Raw genomic sequence first — 20,830 nt, 5'->3', positions numbered from 1 at the left:
ACACATGTGATGTGGTGCCTTGTACAGGCAGCTTTGTTGAATGTAGATTCAGGTTTCTAAGTGCCCCTGAAACTGAGCCAAACACAGTCTAAATAAAACTTATCTCCTTTTCTTTGCGACTTATCTGTCGGGTGGGTTGAGGAAACTAGGGATCGAGTTTGAACTCGTGGTGGGGCCTGCTTCCTCTGTATTTTTCTTTTGAGTGTATTTCCAATAAGGAAAAATAGCATTTTAATGAACAGGGATTACTTTACAACTGACAGATGTTATTTAAAATGCACCTTGCTTCTCCACTTAACCATTTTTATGCTGTGGTTTTATAAGCAGAAGAATGAATTAGTGTTTGTTAGACTGTGGCAGGCCTCTTCAGAGGCCCCTGCACATGGGCCGGTGGGACGAGCTGTGAGAGCTGGGGAGGGAGGGGAGGTGCCCGCAGGCTGGCGCTCACAGCAGCTATGCGGACCTGGGCTTCTCCAGCCAGGGTCAGGTGAGGAGACCCAGCTTGGGGGAAGCAGGACCAGTGGGCTCCAAGGAGGAGGGTGGAGGCTGGGCCCTGCTGGGCACTCAGAGCTCTTTGTCCCCAGGTGTTCCCAGTGACGAGCTCGGGGGCCCCGGTCAGCGAGTACCCCTTCGTGAGGACGGGCCTGCTGGGCTTCGTCGGCCCTGGGGGCCTCGTGTTCGTGGTGGGCAAGATGGACGGGCTCATGGTGGTCAGTGGGCGCAGACACAACGCCGATGACATCGTGGCCACAGCACTGGCCGTGGAGCCCATGAAGTTCGTGTACAGGGGAAGGTGAGCGCCCTCTGTGGTTGGCACAGTTCTCCACAGACTACACTTTCTGTGTAAAACTGCAAAAAATTGCTTAAACTAACGAGACTTGGTGTCCTCCTCTGTAAAATGAAGCCACTGGACCCTATTACTTCTGAGATTCCATGCAGTTCTGAATGTCCAATTTTATGAAACTTTTCTGAGCCCCATAAATATACTTTCACTAAATTCTCTTCCACATTAAATAAGAATGTCCATTTGAAAATCTTATTTTTAATAAGTAACTACACAGAGGAAAGAGCCAAGCATTTATCTTGCTGCAGCTCATTCACCCAGAGGTAACAGTTGAGCCACAAACTGCCTGGAAATTGGCTCCCGTGGGTTTCTTCCCGGTGGTGCCCCCAACCCCAGCTTGGCACACAACCGACACTGGATCGCTGACCACGGCTCCTGAGGTTTTGCCGATTTGGAGGAAGTCAGCTGCTTTGGATCTCACCCTGAGTTGCCCAGCTAGTGGGAGCAGGAGGAAGCAGAGCTTGGGGTTGGCGGTAGCCGAGCCACCTTCGTTCACAGGGCACCCTGGAGGGCCATTCGCCACATTTTGTGTTTCCCACGAGAGGCAGACACAGCTAGCAGAAAATGATTAGCTCCCAAATGGCAGATTTCTGCTGATGGGGAGAATATAGCTTCGCAGGTGCAAACTCAAGATGCAGGTCGCACGGCTCAGTAAATTTCAGCAGTTCTGATACCCGCGCTTGACTCCCCTGTCCCAAGGCACGAGGCCCGTCACCCAAAGCCACGGGCTACCTCCACAGGAAGTGTGGTGGTTCTGCCCTCCGGCTTTGCCAGGCTTCTCCCCCAAAGCCGCACTTCCGTGGGTGAGCACCTGGGAGTTGGAAGCTGCAATTACCCGTCAAGGTGGTAGTTGGCACTGGGAACCCCTGAGCTCTGCAGTTGTAACAGCTGCGAAGCGCTTTATGGCAGGGCCAATCCCTTTGTGAGCCTCTCCAGCATGTGATCACCGCGATTTCCTGTCTGACCCCACAGAATAGCCGTGTTTTCGGTGACTGTCCTGCACGACGAGAGGATCGTGATCGTGGCTGAGCAGAGGCCAGACTCCACGGAGGAGGACAGCTTCCAGTGGATGAGCAGGGTGCTGCAGGTAGCTCGCTCCTGCCCCGAGCCCCTCTCCTGGGCTCACGTGAGCTTCCCTGCACCATTGTGCTCTCTGATCATCCCTCCTTTTGACCAGAGATTGCATCAGCCATGAAACTTACACTTGCCTTCTAGGGAAGGAGCTAAACAGACCAGGCTTAGGGTTCAGAGGTTTGCAGAACTGGCTCCCGCTCGCTCGTGGAGGTCGCAGCAGGACCTTTTGGTTATGACCTTGAGAGCGTGCTTTCTTTTCTCCCAGTGTCCGTTCTTGTGTGTGTGGTGTCCCACAAGTGCTATGGAAACTGTATTCTGCTCCGTTTGGCGAGCCTGCCCTCCTCTGACCTCAGCGTCTCCATGCCGGGAGCATCACGGGTGCTGCACCTGCTTCTCTGTGTTGTGATTTGCACAGTCTGAGTATTTGCTCCATGCCTGTTCATGATACCTATTTTAACACGGTTCCCTCTCTCACGACCTTCCAGGCAATCGACAGTATACATCAGGTTGGGGTTTATTGTCTGGCATTGGTTCCAGCAAACACCCTCCCCAAAACCCCACTCGGTGGCATCCATTTGTCAGAAACGAAGCAGCTTTTCCTGGAGGGCTCACTTCACCCCTGCAATGTCCTGATGTGCCCCCACACGTGCGTCACAAACCTGCCCAAGCCTCGGCAGAAGCAACCAGGTACATCTGGAGGGCCGTGCAGGCCCGGGATGGCCCTGGAGCTGGGTGGGGGCCACGCTGACCACGGTTCTCAGCCTCCCTCCCCTCCCGTCTCCCATCACACACTCCCAGGCAAGTCAGCCTCCCGCTAAGCGATGTCTTTCTACCAAACATGGGATAGAATACAGCAGAGTCCAGACAGCAGGGGCTGTAGACCACTTGGTTGGAGAGGTGTTGGCAGTGCCTGAGCCTAGCCTTCTTGGCAGTTGTCAGACCTCCTGGGTGGCCTTTGGCAGAGAACCTCTCAGGGTCATGGCTTCCTGTTGAACAAATTAGAATAAGGCTTCCATACCTGTTTCATGAGTCACAGCAGCTGGAAGCCTGTGAGGAATCATACAGATCAACTCGTGACGTTGTCATGGTGGTAAACATTTGTCTGCTGCTTTGCAGTTTGGGGAACACGTAATTATCTACCATCCTACTTGATCCTCCTAGCAGCTAACTGATCATAGTCTTTAAGGCTGCACACAGTTATCAGTGAAAACGCATTCATTGCAAGAATATGGTGGTGAGGAATCAACTCTTCTGCCAGTGTAGTGATGGAGGGTCCCCAGGCCTCCAGGCTTGATGTGCAGACAGACCTCGGAGGCAGCCAGGATGAGCTCGGGCTGGGGTATTAGGACGACGACCAACAGTGCCTGGCACAGGCGGGCCGCTTGTCCACACGTTACATGTATTAACTCATTTCATCCTCATGGATTTCGTCCTCTTATCTCCATTTTGCAAGGAAATGAGGAAATCGTACCACAGAGGGGTTCAGGAACTGCCTAAGGCTGTGGGTCCAGAGTGTAGGAGAGACAGGCCTAGCCCTGACAACTCTTCACTCCACCGATGAAGAGTGGCAGCACGGGCAGAGTTCCTGGCGAGTCAGCTAGAGGTGGCTGGTGGGTACTGGGCGCAGCACAGTTGGCGGTAGATATAGGAACCAGCCCATCCCCGGGCCACCCCTAGAAGTGAGCTTGATGAGATGGGGGTGAGCGGTCTCTCCAGATTCAGGTGAGGACGCTGATACTGCAGGAGGAAAGCAGGTACCAGGCTCCCCGACTTTGCCCCTCTGTGCAAGCAGCAGCACCGGGATTGCCACAGCGTGGCTCTCGCTGTGTTCTTACGGAATCGACAGGAGTGTCTCGGCTCCCCGGGGTGTCCTCACTCACTGTCCCAACCTCCTTCTCCCACCTTTAACCTTGGTCCATCATCAGATGCCTCGACCCGGTGGCCAGTGGGCCCAGGTGTTGGAGACGCAGTTTGTGACAGCAGAATTTAGGACAGACATTTATGATGAGGGATCGTTGGCAGATGCATGACCGTTGCAGGGCTGCAGGGCTCAGACACCTGTCAGACATCTAGGAACCCATGACAGGGACGCGGGGCCCAGTGAACAGGCTCTGAGAGCCAGGTTGGGCGCCTTCCTCCTCAGGGCGCACATGGCAGGTACCAGGATCCGCACCGCTCTTACATGCAGCACAGAAAATGCAGCTTCGTGTGATTGGCAATTGTAAGGAAAGGATTCTCTAATGGTACCTGGTTATCTCATCTATTCTTGTTAATTATTGGAGGTTATATAACTTTGTCTTCAAAAAACTGTTTGTTGTTTGTTTTTTAACAAATACTAAATGAATAGATGTCAGCATCTCCCTAACTGGAGAACAAAGGCAGCGGCCTGGGAGAACACTTATGGGAATTTGGTGAAAGCTTTATTTCTATGTACCCTTACTTGAGGCTTGTTCATATTTGCTGTCATTTTCATGGTAGTGACTTACTTGAAATCCTGTTCTAATTAGATTTTTCAAAGCTACGTCTTTGAAAGGATTTCCCCAGAGTAAGCTTCTTCCCAAAGTGAGAAGTCATGTTCTCAGGAACTTCACTCGTGTTTTCCTCACGTGTGTGCCGCTGCTTCTTTGCAGAGATCGGCCCTGCCTCTGTGATGGTGGGGAACCTGGTGTCTGGGAAGAGGATCGCACAGGCCAGCGGCAGAGACCTGGGCCAGATAGAAGACAATGACCAGGCCCGGAAGGTGAGAGCTGAGGGTCAGACGTCTACCTGGGCTCTTCTCCACTCCTGCCCAGATGCTGTATCACAAGCGTCACCAACTCCCACTTGCCCTGTCTGGCAGCCCAGTATCTACCATTGATGACCTTTCTTCCTACCTGCCCTCTTGGTCCTGCAAGAGATGTCTGTGTAATTTTATAAGGAAAACGTGTTTGCTGAGTGAGGGTGCAGTGTTGTAGGACTGCATGGGTAGGTGATGCAGTCCCATGACTAGCAGGCCCAAGGCCAGTGTCTGCAATCCCTGTCGTGTCCTAGCATCCCCTAAGCACTTGTTCCTGATTCTCCCTCCAGCCCTGATTTGACACTCACACTGCCTCACAGCCACCTTACAGTGAGGCTTCAGTCCTTTGATGGTTGGAATTCAAGAAAACGTTAATGCAAAACCCAGGTTCGGGAGCCAGACATTCTTAAAGCAGCCTTGGGAGCTGTAGGAGGAATCCTTGGGCCCCACTCCACTTAAACATCAGACACACAGTTTGTCACGCATAGCTACAAGTCCCCATTAGAACATTCAGCCTTGAGAACTCTCATGATTCACCAAAAGGTGGTCCCACTCTAAATGGGCTCCCAGGAAATGTGGCAAAATCAACCATTTAAGATGTTGCCAATTTGGTAACATGTAGTAACACGTTCACTGAAAGCACTTGATCACCATGTTCGCCACCTCACAGTACATTTCCATCGTAAAATGGATTAAGGTGAAGATGTGGGTGTTTCCTGTGTCCTGACGCTAGTGCTGTGTCCTGACCTTAAACAGGGCCATCCTTGTTACTAGAGACTGAGTCAGTGGGTATGTGTCACCTATGTGACCTGCAGAGCTATTGAATGACTTCAGGGATGGCCATTGTAAACACAACAAATTTAAGAGAGCCCGTTTTTGAAACAGGGTAGCTCTGATTCTGTCATTGCAACCCCCAGAAATCACTGCTGCATCTTCTGGAAGCCCCAGGAGACAGGATTTTTCTGTGTCGGCTACTCTGTCTATAAGGGGAATAGAGTCTTCCCATCCTTGGGCAAGTTTCAGAAAACTTCCCTCATGGTGGCCTGGCACCAGCCCTCTGACTCCTGGGTCTGAATCAAGCACAGTGAATTCCAAATCACTGTCAGGAAAGCACTGCGAGCACCTGCTTATTCTGTCAATTATATTTCTATGGGATTATCCTCTCTCTGTCTTAAGCCACCTTAAAAGCACCCAGACAGACTAAACTTTTAGATGTTGAGCCCAGCCCAACCCCCCAGGACAGTCTAGACCTAATGGCTGTGCTCTGTTCCAGTTCCTGTTCCTCTCGGAGGTCCTGCAGTGGAGGGCGCAGACCACCCCCGATCACGTGCTGTACACGCTGCTCAACTGTAGGGTGAGGCCCCACCCGTGTGCCCTGGCCGTTCCCTGTGTGGTCCACAATTTCATGCTTCTGTATCATATTCTCCACTCAAACCTTTCTCCTCAGTCTTACCTGGATCCTTTTGTTTGTTTGTTTGTTGCTATTTTGACTGAGACCTTTTCACCTAAGAGAGGTTGCTTTTAAATATAAGGGTTTGAGCATGTGTGTGTGTGTGTGTGCGTGTGTGTACACATATATTTTTGTGTGTATTTTAGCAATATTGTTTTGCAATATTTCCCTTCCCCTCAAAATGAGTGATGAATGTCTACAGCAGAACAATTGCAGATCTATGAGGTATTTATGTCTTTATTTTTATTACTCAACTCCTTTTTTTTATAAGAAGTCATGTTTTAGTTATAGGCTTTCATTCTTAGGAATGAAAATAATTTCTATTTTATAATTAAAGTTCATATTTACATCTCATATTAGAAAAGCAAACTCCTCAGATAGTGTTCCATAATAGTACTTAAGAGTAAGGCAAGAAATAGTACTAACAATAAACGTTAAATGCAGAAGTCTTTAATACGTTTGTTAACTTTGTGTTTGCTTTGGAAATAAGGCCTGAAAAATAGATTTAACGTAGGTCGTCTTGACAAGCATGGGTACTTGCAACTTTAAGAAGTTCTTCAGAGTTGCAAAATGGCAAAATCTTAGTGCACGAAGGCACCTCTTGTCATTTAAAGCAGTAGATTAAGGACAAGTGAAAGGAAATGCCAACAATGTAAGTTACTCCCTGAACCTATAATTTGGATATCCAGCTACAGACAAGTTTTGCGGTGATTTAGTTGGTAGAAGTAACCTCTGGTCCTCCTCTGACACAGCTTGTCTTGAATTGCCTTGCGTGCTGAGTTGACCTCAGCAGTTTCTTGTTCACTGTGTCTGTTCAAGACCGACCCCAGGAAGAGTCTTAGAAAGCACTCCCGCACCCCAGCCTCTGTGAGGAACGCTTGCTACCCTTGCCTTTTGGCGCCTACGCTTGGGCCTAGTGGACCCTCTTCCCGGGATAAATGCTCTTGCGCACAGGTGCATGGTGGTGAGACGCAGGGCAAGCCCGACGGTCGTGTGGGTACCAGGAGGCCCTGCGTCGCATCTGAAACGTGCCTGCCCTGCTGCTCTCGTCCATCTCTTTCCTCTGGCTCCTCCTCAGCCTGTAAACACAGATAAGACTCTCCTTTCCTGGCACCGTCGCCGGTTGGTGCTGTCCTGTCTCTCTAATTGCTTCTTCTGACTTTCTTCGTCCTGTGCACGTGGCGTGTCTCCTGGAGACTGTTGGGGACTTCCCCTTCTTTCTCCAGAGTCTCTCGTGTCCTCTAGAGGTTTCCAACAGCACCTTCAGAGGGGCAGCTGGAGCTAGAGCCACACTGCAGCCTGTCCCCCAGCCCCTGGGAAGGACTCCTACTCAGAGCCCCTTCGCTCAGCTCCCTGAGTGGGGCCATGGTGCTGACGTGACGAGGTAGGACAGGACATCCCCAGGCCAGGATAGGCCTGCCATCCCCCGTGAACTGTGGGCAGCGAGGGGGCGAGAGTTGGGTCAGCATCCCTTTTCCCTCCCCTGCAGCTTGACCCCTCCAGAGCTCTGGGTAAGAGGATATTTCTTATCTGTCCCAAACACAAAGATTCAAAAATGATTCAGGCATGTTCATAGACTATAGTCCTGTCAGTGGGAGGAAGACAGCCATGCTAACTGCGTCTCGCTTGGGGACTGGCAATGTGCAGGGTAGATCAACCCCATTCCCAGACCCTGAGTTCACTGTCCTTTTCTGTGGCTAGACATTGGATCATTAGAAGAAATGTGTTCACCAGAAATGACTCGTATTCTAGAAGGGCAGCAATACAAGGTCTGATGGGATTCGTCAGCAGCAATACAAGGTCTGATGGGTTGAGCTGTGGAGGTCAAGGCCATGAGAAAGTTTACTTCAGGTCAGCGCAGGGACAGCGTGGTCTACAACAGCCTCCCTTCAGACATGACCTTATCTCCTGAGGCTCTGCTGACATGAAGGCAGCTACATCCAAACAGCTGGAAGGGTCATATCGGAGCCAGGCATCTATGTTCATTCCCAGCCTCTCCAACCCCACGTGCACACTTAGGACAAGTGTTCAACCTGAACCAAAGGTCAAGAGCATCATTTCCATGGTGGTTACAGTGTCATTTCCACTCACTCAACCTTCTAGTTCAGCACTGTCCAATAGAAATACAGCGCAAGCCACACACACAATTTAATGTTTTCTAAAAGCAATATTTTAAAAAAGTATAAAGAAACAGGTGAAATTCATTCTAATAATGTGTTTTACTCAATATACCCAAACGCTGTCCTTCCAGCATAGGGCCCCAACGTGCTTCCAGGCTTCCTCTGTCCTGGACAGCCCCTTCCGTTGGTTGTGAATTCCCCAACTTGGTCGTGGCTCCCTTAAAACGGTTACCCGTTGGCTTCCTGTCTTTTCACAGTATTCACTCATATGCCCTCCTCCACGGCAATGCAGTCGATAGGATCAGAGTTGTTATGAGAGGTTTATAGTAGGAAGTGAGGATGTGATTCACTGCAAATCGTGGAAGACTTACATTCTTAGAACTTACTTACATACAGAAGAGCATCTGTTATTTTATTTATTTATTTATTTATTTTGCGGTACACGGGCCTCTCACCATTGCGGCCTCTCCCGTTGCGGAGCATAGGCTCCAGACGCACAGGCCCAGCGGCCATGGCTCACAGGCCCAGCCGCTCCGCGGCATGTGGGATCTTCCCGGACCGGGGCACGAACCCGTGTCCCCTGCATCGGCAGGTGGACTCTCAACCACTGCGCCACCAGGGAAGCCCTGTTATTTTTTTTAAGAGAAACACCAGCCAACTCTTTTAACATTTTTTTTTTTTACTTTTTGAGAATTTAAAAATGTGAATCCTGTTTGGCTTGTTCTTCATTCCTCAGTATGTTTTTTACTTGTCATTATTTAATTTAATGTAAAACTTTAAAATGGTGCTACATTTACAGTCTTTGACACTGAAATCTGTGGTCTTTAGAATAGGGATTGGGTAGTGGGTTACCCTGCATTGCCATTCTGTCATGATACTGGCCGAGGCTTCTTTTAGGAAAAGTTAGCCTTAATTTCCTGTGAGGTGCTTTTTCCTAGAACATTCTTCTTAGGCAGTGGGTTTCTGTACTGAAAACCCAACTTTTCCCATGAATGTTGATGAGGATGCCAGGTAACCATTGACCTGAGGATAAACAGCATTTCATGTTTTTATGACAGCAAGCACTTTGGAAAATGAAATGTGATTGAAAATCAGTGGTGTTTCTCCCGAGGTGAAAGGCTGTATTGAGACTCCCCATAACCAGTGGTGATGCACAGTCCGGGGCTGGATGAGGCCTGTATCCCATTTGGCTCCCTCAACGTGGAGCCTGCCGGGAGCGACAGTGAAGCCAGTGGAGCCTGCAGGCTGGGGTGGAGGAGAGAGGCTGGGCTGGGCTCGTTGGCAACCGACTACTCAGAGGGGCCCTCCTCCCGTCTGGGGTAAAGCCCGTAGGGTGGCAAAGGGTATTGTGAAACATTCGCAGAGATTCCTAAAGGACAGAATGCCAATTAAATTTCACCATTTTAAAGTACCTGGAGGTGGAAATTTCATAAACAGAGTCAAAACATATGGCTGCTGGTTGTGAGTCACTGATGCCTCTCAAATCTCATAGGCTTTGTTGTGTGACAAAAAAACTGGTTATGATAGGGGATCAGTGTCTGCTCTCTGGATAATGGGGAGAAGATCAGTCCCAGAAGTTGAACAACTCAGTCAGAGAATGCTTGCTGCTTAAGATAAGACTGGCTAACGACCAGCGGACAGCAGGTTGGTGGTGGTGGGACTCCCCTGTGGCACACTGCCACCCCACCAGCAGCACAGCTGGTCCCCAGCAACAACCAGGAGCACAGTGCTGGCTTCCCTCCAGGACAGCTGGTGTGCGCGTGTCAGGAGGCCTGGCATGGGCCTCACCTTAGCTGTGCTGGGGGCTGGTGCCCCATCTTCACTTAGAAGAGCTCACAGGACTTTTGGGTCCTTTTGAGTGTGTGTTTTGGTTCATGCGACAGGTGTGTTCCCCAGGAGTAACTGCTCAGAGGAACAGTCCAGTTGAGAAGGCACCAAGTTCTCAGGTTTGGGCTGGGTTTCTAGACGCCAGTCTCATGGATCTTTCTGTGTTTACCCAGCTTTGCCACATTCTGCTTTCTGGCTCTTCCATTTCATATATCTTTTTCTATTATTTTTTAACCTTTCTTAGAAGGAAGGTAATTAAGGAAAATACATACGATGAGAAAGTTCAAATCAGGGAAATGTAAGCTAATCCTGTCCACTGTGGGAGAGGCCAGTGCCAGCACAGCAGGAAGGGACCAGAACCTGGCTGGCAGCTGCCTGGGCAGCCTCCCTTTACCGGGCTTCTGCGGCCCTGGGCCCCGGTTATGGAGAGAGCCTACTGCTTCCCAGGGTAGATATGGCCATCAGTGATCTCGTGAGTGCTTTAGGCAAACACCGGCTGCTGGTATATACATCCTGATGCCTTTTAAATGGTTTTCACTCCCATCGGTTCCCACCCACCTTGTGCACGTGTTCCAGTTGGGTGGGAATTCTAATGTCTCTTTCCACACCTCAAGTCACCAGGTCACCAGTGTCCTTTAACGGCCCCAAAGGTTCTGGTCTCTCCTGTCCACATTTCTCCTCCCACACAACCAGCTGCTCACACCACCTTCCTGTTGACTTTCTGCTCAGGCGACAGTCTTTTCCGTGTCACCCGCCAGCTCATTTACCCTCCTTGGAAGCTCCCCACCTAAATAAAAGCATCTGGCCCAGTTGTCCACCATCGTTTCTTCAGCTGCAGGGTCTTCCTCACCTGACACTCCTGGCCAGTTTGCCTGTTGCTTGAGGAAAGGTCCTTCACCCTGTTCATCCCTTTAAAGTAGGAATTGATAATAAAGAAGCAGTTTTTAAATAGCTGTAGACAGTGATCTCTTCTCACCTGGGAATATGTGCAAATGAAAAGTGCATTCTCAAGAGAAACTTTCTTTGGATAGTTGTATGTTTATAATTTGCAGTTCATTCTTGCTTTTCTTTGAAGAGTAAACATCATGTATTTTGATATCTCTTATAGCTACTTTGCTACTGATTTTCGCCTACAAAGCTTTTTTAAGGTACTTTTCAATCCAAGTGTGTTTTACATTTGCTCCTGCATATTTAAAAATCTACATTAAATGAATTTGACAATTCCCTTTTTTTCTTTTGTGTTTTTTGGGGGTTTTTTGACTTTTTTTTTTTATTTGACTGTTGCTTTTCTGGGGGTTTGTTTGTTTTCTGACCTCCCTGACTTTTGATGTGGTCTTTCTTAAAAGCAGTTTCAATTAGTCTTACTTTTCATAGTGCAAGTCCTGCAGATTTACGACTAATTCTTATTGCCCATGACAATTACACTTAAGTCCCAGAATTACTAGATTGATTTTTTTTGTGATTTTAGCTGTTTTTTCAAGTCAAGTCATTGTTTTTTAAATATTTCTTTTTAATACAAACGTGTCTAGATGCCTCTTTGGTGTTGTACTTCTTAGCCAGTGGGGAGGAAAGGAGAGTGAATGGTAACTGTTGGGGGGGTCTTCTTAGGGGGTGACAGAAACATTCTGAAGCTGACTGTGGTGGTGGTTGCCCAACTCTGCAGATACATCCATTTCACTGCACATTTTAAATAAGTGAGTTGTATATGAATTGCACCTCAAAGCTGTCATATTAAAAAAAAATCTTACCCGCTTGTTCTTGTGCTACTCAGGGCACAATAGCAAACTCGCTGACGTGTGTCCAGCTGCACAAGCGGGCTGAGAAGATAGCCGTGATGCTGATGGAGAGAGGGCACCTGCAGGATGGGGACCACGTCGCTCTAGTCTACCCACCAGGTAAGAAGCAGGGCCATGCAAGACCAGCCCTTGCCCGAGAGACCCTTCACTGCACGTGTTGGTGCTCGATGACCTTGTGTGTTACCACCAAAAATGGGCACTGGCTCACTTGTGCGGACTGTGCTACGTGCTATACCACTAATAGTAGGGACACAGATAAAGCGGTAGTTCACAACGACTTTTCAATCTAAATTTGTTTTATTAGCTATCTGAGGTAGTTCATTTAATCAATAGTAGTTAAATCCTTGACTACTGAATTGATAATCAGAAAGTTGAGTAATTCCTTAGAGAAATGAGAGCAATCAAGCTTCTGGCCTGCTTTGGCTTCCTGTGCCTAAAAGAACGGGCCAGGTGGGAGTTACCCCTGAAGTTTAACAGACCCACAGGGAGGAGGACAGGTCTGTTCAAGGTCTCAGTTACTGCCGTACCCGTCTGACTGTTTCCAGGCTGGTGATTCTGCTGACAGGGATGATGGCCATTAAACAGCTTGTTTTGTTTCAAGTGAGAACTTCTGCTTTTCTCCCCATGTAGGAATAGACCTTATCGCAGCATTTTATGGTTGCCTGTATGCAGGCTGTGTGCCAATAACCGTCCGTCCTCCACACCCACAGAACATCGCAACCACACTGCCAACCGTGAAGATGATCGTGGAGGTAACGCTGCCTGCGGGTGTCTGCGCCTGAGTGTTGGGCTTGCAGATCACAGAGCCTGGGCTCCCGGGGAAGGGCTGGGTGCAGGCATGGGATTGCATGGGAGTCGGCGGTCCCAGCGGTGGAGTGGGACTCAGCCTCTTCCCTCTAGGAGTTGGCCATCACGTTCTGGAAGGAAGATAGCAGCTTGTGCGTAGAATTAGGGGCTAGAGAGCAGCTTTGCCACAATGCGTGGGAATTGATGCCCAGAGAGGGCATCCCTCTGGACACTGGGAGCTTCCCTACCAAGCCCAAGGAGCAGACCAAAACAAGTGGGAAAGTCATACATTTTTAAAGGTTCTTGCCTCAAGATTGAGAAGCATCCTGTTCCTTTTTGAAAGTATAGATTTGATTTAATTTTTTTTTGCCTGGGGAAGTTTAAAAAGGATTAGGATATGTTTTTCCCTTGGAGGAGGAACCACAAGGGACATCACAAATGAATACTTCTTTGTAGTTGTGTTGGAGGACCCTCAAGGTTGTCACTCTGGTAGATGGTACTGTGTGTGTAAATGTGTGCATTTCTGGGGGACGGAGCTAACAGTGAGAGCAGGTAGTTTGGATGCTGCTTTCTGTGTGTGACCATCACACAGGCGATACTGCCAGGGACCTCAGTCCCCACAAGGTCTGCTTGTGTGCTCCATGGTCAGATTCCTGGTCATGTGGAACTCCATTGGCCAGCACAGCCCCTTGTGAGGCAGCTGTGCTCCTGGTGCCCAGCCTGTGCTGCGAGCTTCATGGCCTCCACGTGGTGCACAGCTGGCACATGAGCACGCGTCCATCCCCGTCCTTTACCCTCCTCCTCTCCATTCCTTGTTCTCTGACCCTCAGGTGAGCCGCTCCGCCTGTTTGATGACAACACAACTGATCTGTAAATTGTTACGGTCCAGGGAGGCAGCTGCAGCTGTAGACGTCAGGGCCTGGCCCCCGATACTGGACACAGGTTCGTCCTCCAACTCACTGATATGTTTGTTTGCTTATCTGCTTTTCCATTAAGTCAGAGATGCTAACAGCTTTGTTTTGCTCTCTAGATGATTTGCCAAAGAAGCGGCCTGCCCAGATCTACAAACCTTCCAACCCAGACACGCTAGCCTATCTTGATTTTAGTGTGTCCACGACTGGGATGCTAGCTGGAGTGAAGGTGAGAAACACAGTCTGCGTAATACTAGTTAGCAAGCCACAAAGCAATGGTCAGTTTTCATTCTTATGGGTATAGGGCTCTAGTGGGGCCTAGCAGCAAAACACGGAGAGAGCGATATATTTGCATTTTGTTCAAGCTCTAAAATGCGTGACCATTTCAATAGTTAGCTAGGCTGACTGATTATTTCCAGATGTTCCAGCTCTTTTTTTATGTAAACAGAGCTTCCCTAACCTCTAATTTAAAAACTGCCTATGTTTTTCTTGCTGGTTCTCAAATCCCAGTATTCTATTATAAAACTTTGTGCACTGGAGTTTCTCAGTTGTTTAACATGGGTCTCATAACTTGCCAGCACGCTGCTCATCGCCTCTGAAATGATGCTTTTTCCTATCAAAGAATGATGGAACTACTATGTGTGTCACCAGAATTAGGACCCTCAAAGCTCAGGCAATGTCCTTGTCAAGATACCGTTAAGCCTGAGAAAACCATAATTCAAAAAGAGTCATGTACCACAATGTTCATTGAAGCTCTGTTTGCAATAGCCAGGACATGGAAGCAACCTAAGTGTCCATCAACAGATGAATGGATAAAGAAGATGTGGCACATCCATACAATGGAATATTACTCAGCCATAAAAAGAAACGAAATTGAGTTATTTGTAGTGAGGTGGGTGGACCTAGAGTCTGTCATACAGAGTGAAGTAAGCCAGAAAGAAAAAAACAAATACCATACGCTAACACATATATATGGAATCTAAAAAAAAAAATGTTCTGAAGAACCTAGGGGCAGGACAGGAATAAAGACACAGATGTAAAAAATGGACTTGAGGACATGGGGAGGGGGAAGGGTAAGCTGGGACGAGTGGCATGGACATATATACACTACCAGTGTAAAATAGATGGCTAGTGAGAAGCAGCTGCATAGCACCAGGAGATAAGCTCGGTGCTTTGTGACCACCTAGAGGGGATAGGGAGGGTGGAAGGGAGATGCAAAAGGGAGGAGATATGGGGATATATGTGTATGTGTAGCTGATTCACTTTGTTATAAAGCAGACAGTAATACACCATTGTAAAGCAATTATACTCCAATAAAGATGTTAAAAAAAAAAAAAGACACGGTTAAGTTCTCTGGCCTCAGGAAGCCCTTCACCTATTATCCACCTGACTGCTGGGTTTGCATAATTTTCATTTAGTTCTCTTACTCCATTTACTTTTTTTTCCAATTTTTAATTGTGGTAAAATATATATACCACAAATTTGCCATTTACCCAGTTCAAGTGTACAACTCAGTGGTGTTAAACATGTTCAGAATTCTGTGCTGCTCTCACCACCACTCATCTTTGTAAGTCATTTCATCTCACAAAACTGAAACCACCCCTGTCTGCAGCAACTCCCACTCTACTTTCTGTCTTTATGATTTTGACTATTCTAGGTACCATGTTTATGTGGAATCATACAGTATATGTCTTCTTGTGTTTGGCTTATTTTCACTTAGCATAGTGTCTTCAGCGTTCATCCATGTTGAAGTATGTATCAGAATTCCTTTTTAAGGCTGAGTTAATATTTCATTGTATGTATTTACCACATTTTGCTTATCCATTCGTTTATCAATGGACACTTGAGTTGCTTTCACATTTTAGCTATTGTGAATAATGCTGCAGTGAACATGGGTGTATAAATATCTCTTTGAGACATTGCCTTCAGCAATTTTAAGTATATATCCAGAAGTTGAATTGTTGGGTCATATGGTAATTATATTTTTAATTTTCTGGGGAATTGCTGTACTATTTTCCACAGTAGCTGTTCCATTTTACCTTCTCACCAACAGTGCACAAAGTTTCCACTATCTCCACATCCTTACCAACACTTGTATTTTATTTTCCATTGGTTTTTTTTTTTTTTTCTTTTGAATGTCCTCTTTTTTTGGCGGGGGAAGAGCCACGCCGCATGGCTTGTGGGCTCTTGGTTCCCTGACCAGGGATTGAACCCAGGCCACTGCAGTGAAAGCCTGGAATCCTAACCATTAGGCCACCAGGGAACTCCCTGTTGGTTGGTTGGTTTGTTTTTAATAGTAGCCTTCCTAATGGATGTGAGGTGATATCACATTGTAATTTTGATTTGCATTTCCCTAAAGGTTAATGATGTTGAGCATCTTTTCATGGAATTATTGGCCATTTGTATATATCCTTTGAAGAAATGTTTATTCAAGTCCTTTGCTGTTTTTGAATTGATTGTTTTCTTGTTGAGTTCTAGATGTTCTCTATATATTATGAATATTAATCCCTTATCAGATATATGATTTGCAAATATTTTCTCCCTTTCTTTGGGTTGCCTTTTTACTCTATGGATAGTGTCTTTTGATGCACAAAATTTTAAGATTTCTGTGAAGTCTAATTTTTTTTGCCTTTTCCTTCGGTGTCATATCCAAGAAAACATTTCCAAATCCAATGTTGTGAACTTTTGTCCCATATTTTCATCTAAAAGTTTTATTTTTTAGATCTTATATTTAGATCTTTGCTCCATTTTGTGTTAATTTTGTTTATGGTATTAGATAAGAGTCCAACGTAATTCTTTTGCATGTGGATATCCAGTTTTCCAAGCACCGTTTGTTGAAAAGACTGTCCTTTCCCCGTTGAATGGTCTTGGTACCCATATCAAAAATCATTCGATCACCCACAGTTAACATCATACTCAACAGTGAAAAGCTGAAGCTTTTCTCTAAGATCAGGAACAACACAAGGATGCTCACTTGTACCACTCTTATTTAATATAGTACTGGAAGTCCTAACCAGAGAAATTAGGCAAGAAAAAGAAATAAAAGGCATCCACACTGGAAAGGAAGAAGTAAAATTGTCACTATTTGCAAATGACATGATGCTATGTATAGAAAACACTAAAAACTCCACCAAAAACTGTTAGAATAAATGATTCAGTAAAGTGCAGGATAACAAAATTAATACAGAGAAATCTATTGTGTTTCTATATACTAAAATGAAATATCAGAAAGAGAAATTAAGGAAACAATCTTATTTACAACTGCATCAAAAGAATAAAATACCTAGGAATAAATTTAACCAAGGAGGTGAAAGACCTGTACACTGAAAACTATAAAATATTGATGACATAAATTGAAGAAGACACAAATAAATGGATATTCCATACTCTTGGTTAGAATAATAAATATTGTTAAAATAGCCATACTACCCAAAGCAACCTACAGATTCATTGCAATCCTTATCAAAATTCTAATGGCATTTTTCACAGAAATAGAACAAACAATTCTAAAATACGTATGAAACCACAAAAGACCCCCAATAGCCAAAGCCATCTTGAAAAAGATCAAAGCTGGAGACATCATGCTCCCTGACATTACAAAGCTACAGTAATGCAAACAGTATTATTATACTGGCACAAAAGCAGACACATAGATCAATGAAACAGAATAGCCCCAAAATTAACCCATGCATATATGTCAACTAATTTATGACAGAGGAGCCAAGAATATATGGTGGGGAAAGGACAGTCTTTAAATGTGCTTGGAACACTGGACAGCCACATGCAAAAGAATGAAACTGGACCAATTTTCTACACCACACATAAAAATGAACTCAAAGTGAACTAAAGACTTGAATGTAAGACCTGAAACCATAAAAGTCCTAGAAGAAAACATAGGGGTAAACTCCTAGACATTGGTCTTGTCAATTTTTTGAGTTTGACATCAAAAGCAAAGGCAACAAAAGTTAAGCAAGTGGGATTACATCAAACCAAAAAGCTTCTGCACAGCAAAGGAAACCATTAACAAATGAAAAGGCAACCTACTGGATGGGAGAAAATATTTACGAATCATATATCTGATAATGGGTTAATATCCAAAATATATGAAGAACTCATACAACTTAATAGCAGAAAAACAAACAATTATTTCTTAAAAATGGGCAGAGGATCTGAATAGACATTTTTCTGAAAGAGACATACAGATGGACAGCAGATACATGAAAATATGCTCAACATCACTAATCACCAGAGAAATGCAAATCAAAACCACAATAAGCTATCACTTCACACCTGTCAGGATGACCATCATCAAAAAGACAAGAGATAACATGTGTCCGTGAGGGTGTGGGGAAAAGGGAACCCTTGTGCACTGCTGGTGGGAATGTAAAGTGGTGCAGCCACTATGGAAAACAGTATGGGAGTTCCTCAAAAAATTAAAAATAAAACTACCATATTATCCAGCAATTCCACTTCTTGGTATTGATCTGAAGAAAATAAAAACACTAACTCGAAAAGATATCTGCTCCCCCGTGTTCATAGCAGCATTGTTTACAATAGCCAAGATATGGAAACAACATCAGTGTCCATTGGCAGATGAATGGATAAATAAAATGTGATATGCCCACCCACCTACCCACAGCCTCCCCCATACACACACAATGGAATATAATTCAGCCATAAAGTAGAAGGAAATCCTGCCATTTCAGACAACATGAATGAACCTGAAGGACATTATGCTAAGTGAAATAAGGCAGAGAAAGACAAATACTGTATGATTTTACTTATATGTGGAATCTTAAAAAAAAAAAAAAAAGAAAAGAAAAGCAAGCTCATAGATACAGAGAACAGATTGGTGATGGGCAAAATGGGTGAAGGGAATGAAAAGGTACAGACTTCCAATTATAAATAAGGCCTGTGTATGTAATGTACAGCATGGAAACTATAGATAATGATATACCGTACTGCGTATTTGGAAGTTGCTAAAAGAGTAAATCTTAGTAGCTGTCTTCACTAGACTTATTGTGGTGGTCATTTTGCAATACATACACGTATGTATGTTATATTGTATACCTGAAACTAATATAATGTATGTCAATTATACCTCAGTGAGTCAATCAATCAAATCAATTCCATGTGAAGTCTAGGTAAAAATAAATAAATTAGTGAAAAATTTTTTTAAAAAATCATTTGACCATATATGTGAGGGTTTATTTCTAGGTTCTATATTCTGTTCTGTTTTTCTCTATGTCTGTCTTTATGCCAGTACTACACTGTTTTGATTACTGTAGCTTTGTACTAAGTTTTTAAATCAGGAAGTGTGAGTCCTCTGACTTTGTTGTTCTTTTTCCAAGATTGTTTTGGCTACTCAGGTTTCTTTGAGATTTCGGATGAATGTTACAATAGGCTTTTCTATTTCTGCAAAAAGTATCATTGAGATTTTGATAGAGATTGCATTGAATCAGTATAGTCTTGGGTAGTATTGACATCTGTGAATAAGGGATGTGTTTCCATTTATTTCTTCTTTAATTTCTTTCAGCAGTGTTTTATAGTTTTCATTGTACAAGTTTCTCACGTCCTTAGTTAATTCCTGAGTTTTTTATTCTTTTTGATGCTATTGTGAATGGAATTGCTTTAATTTCCTTTTCAGATTTTTCTTTTAGTGTACAGAAATGCAACTTACTTTTTGCATGTTGACTTTTTATCCTGCTACTTTGCTGAATTCATTTATGATTTATTAACAGTTTTTTGTGGAATTGTTAGGGTTTTCTACATATACGATCACGTCATCTGTGAACAGAGATAATTTTACTTCTTCCTTTCCAATTTGGATGCCTTTTATATCTTTTTCATGCCTAATTGCTCTGTCTAGAACTTCCAGTACTGTGTTGAATAGAAGTAGTGAAAGTGGGCATCCTTGTCTTTTTCCTGATCTTAGAGAAAAAGCTTTTAGTCTATCACAGTTGTGTATGATGTTCACTGTGGGTTTTTTTTTTTTAACATCTTTATTGGGGTATAATTACTTTACAATGGTGTGTTAGTTTCTGCTTTATAACAAAGTGAATCAATTATACATATACATATGTTCCCGTATCTCTTCCCTCTTGCGTCTCCCTCCCTCCCACCCTCCCTATCCCACCCCTCCAGGCGGTCACAAAGCACCGAGCTGATCACCCTGTGCTATGTGGCTACTTCCCCACTGTGGGTTTTTGTATATTGCTTTTACTGTGTTGAGAACTTTTCTTCTATTTCTAGTCTATTGATTGTTTGTATCATGAAAGGATGTTGAATTTTGGCAGATGCTTTTTCTGCATCAACCAAGATGATCATCTGGGGTTTTTCTCTTCGTTCTCTTAATGTGATGTTTTATGTTGCTTGATTTTCATATGTAGAGCCATCCTTGCATTCCAGGAATAAATCCAGCTTGGTCATGATGCATAAGGTTTTCAATATGCTACTGAATTTCGTTTGCTAGGATTTTGTTGAGTATTTTTGCACCAGTGTTCAAAAGAGATATTGGTCTGTAGTCTTTTGTTCTTATAGTATCCTTGTCTGGCTTTGGTATCAGGATTTTGGTGAACTCCAAGAAGGAATTAGAAAGTGTTCCCTCCTCTTCAATTTTTGGAGAAGTTTGAGAAAGATTGGTATTACTTCGTCTTTAAACGTTTGATAGAATTCAGCAGTGAAGCCATCAGTTCCAGGGCCTTTTTTGGTTGGGATTTTTTTTTTTTTAACATCTTTATGATTTTTTTTTAACTGATTTGTCTTTCTTGCCAGTTACAGGTTTATTCAGATTTTCTATTTTTTTGTGATTTAGTCTTCATAGAGTTCGTGTTCCTCCTTGATAGCTTGTGTTTCAAATTCCATGAAATAGAATTTTTCCATTTCTTGTTGGTTGTGCAGTTTGTTGTTGTATAGTTGTTCATAGTACTCTCTTATAATTTTTTTTTTAATTTCTGTAGAATCAGTAGTAAATGTCCTCACTTCCATTTCTGATTTTAGTAATCTGATACTTCCCTCTTTTTTCTTAGGCCATCTAGCCAGAGGTTTGTCAATTTTGTTGGTCTTTTCAAAGAATCAACTTCTGGTTTCATTGTTTATGTCTGCTATTTTTCTATTCTCTACTTATTTATCTCCGCTCTAATCTTTAATATTTCCTTGTGCTACCTTTGGGTTTAGTCTGTCCTTTGTCTTCTCATTCCTTAAGTTGTCAAGTCAGGTTGTTGGCATGAGACCTTTCTTGTTTTTT

The 20,830-nt window shown here is 44.6% G+C and overlaps 1 protein-coding gene across 1 annotated transcript in view; it reads left to right on the top strand.

Annotated features, from left to right (window-relative positions):
- Nucleotides 1–20,830, top strand: part of DIP2C (disco interacting protein 2 homolog C) — a 368,636-nt gene that overhangs the window by 297,749 nt on the left and 50,057 nt on the right. Inside the window, exons 20-28 of the mRNA XM_065872651.1 lie at nucleotides 585–793; nucleotides 1,817–1,931; nucleotides 2,404–2,605; nucleotides 4,549–4,658; nucleotides 5,968–6,048; nucleotides 11,863–11,986; nucleotides 12,518–12,639; nucleotides 13,504–13,615; nucleotides 13,704–13,813. Of these exons, the coding sequence (XP_065728723.1) occupies nucleotides 585–793; nucleotides 1,817–1,931; nucleotides 2,404–2,605; nucleotides 4,549–4,658; nucleotides 5,968–6,048; nucleotides 11,863–11,986; nucleotides 12,518–12,639; nucleotides 13,504–13,615; nucleotides 13,704–13,813 (1,185 nt within the window). The remainder of the gene's footprint in view (nucleotides 1–584; nucleotides 794–1,816; nucleotides 1,932–2,403; nucleotides 2,606–4,548; nucleotides 4,659–5,967; nucleotides 6,049–11,862; nucleotides 11,987–12,517; nucleotides 12,640–13,503; nucleotides 13,616–13,703; nucleotides 13,814–20,830) is intronic.

The sequence above is a fragment of the Phocoena phocoena genome, chromosome 2 (assembly GCF_963924675.1).
Source record: "Phocoena phocoena chromosome 2, mPhoPho1.1, whole genome shotgun sequence".
Lineage (NCBI taxonomy): Eukaryota > Metazoa > Chordata > Mammalia > Artiodactyla > Phocoenidae > Phocoena > Phocoena phocoena.
Note: the sequence above shows the minus strand (reverse complement) of the source record. Positions and strands in the feature narration are given on the sequence as shown.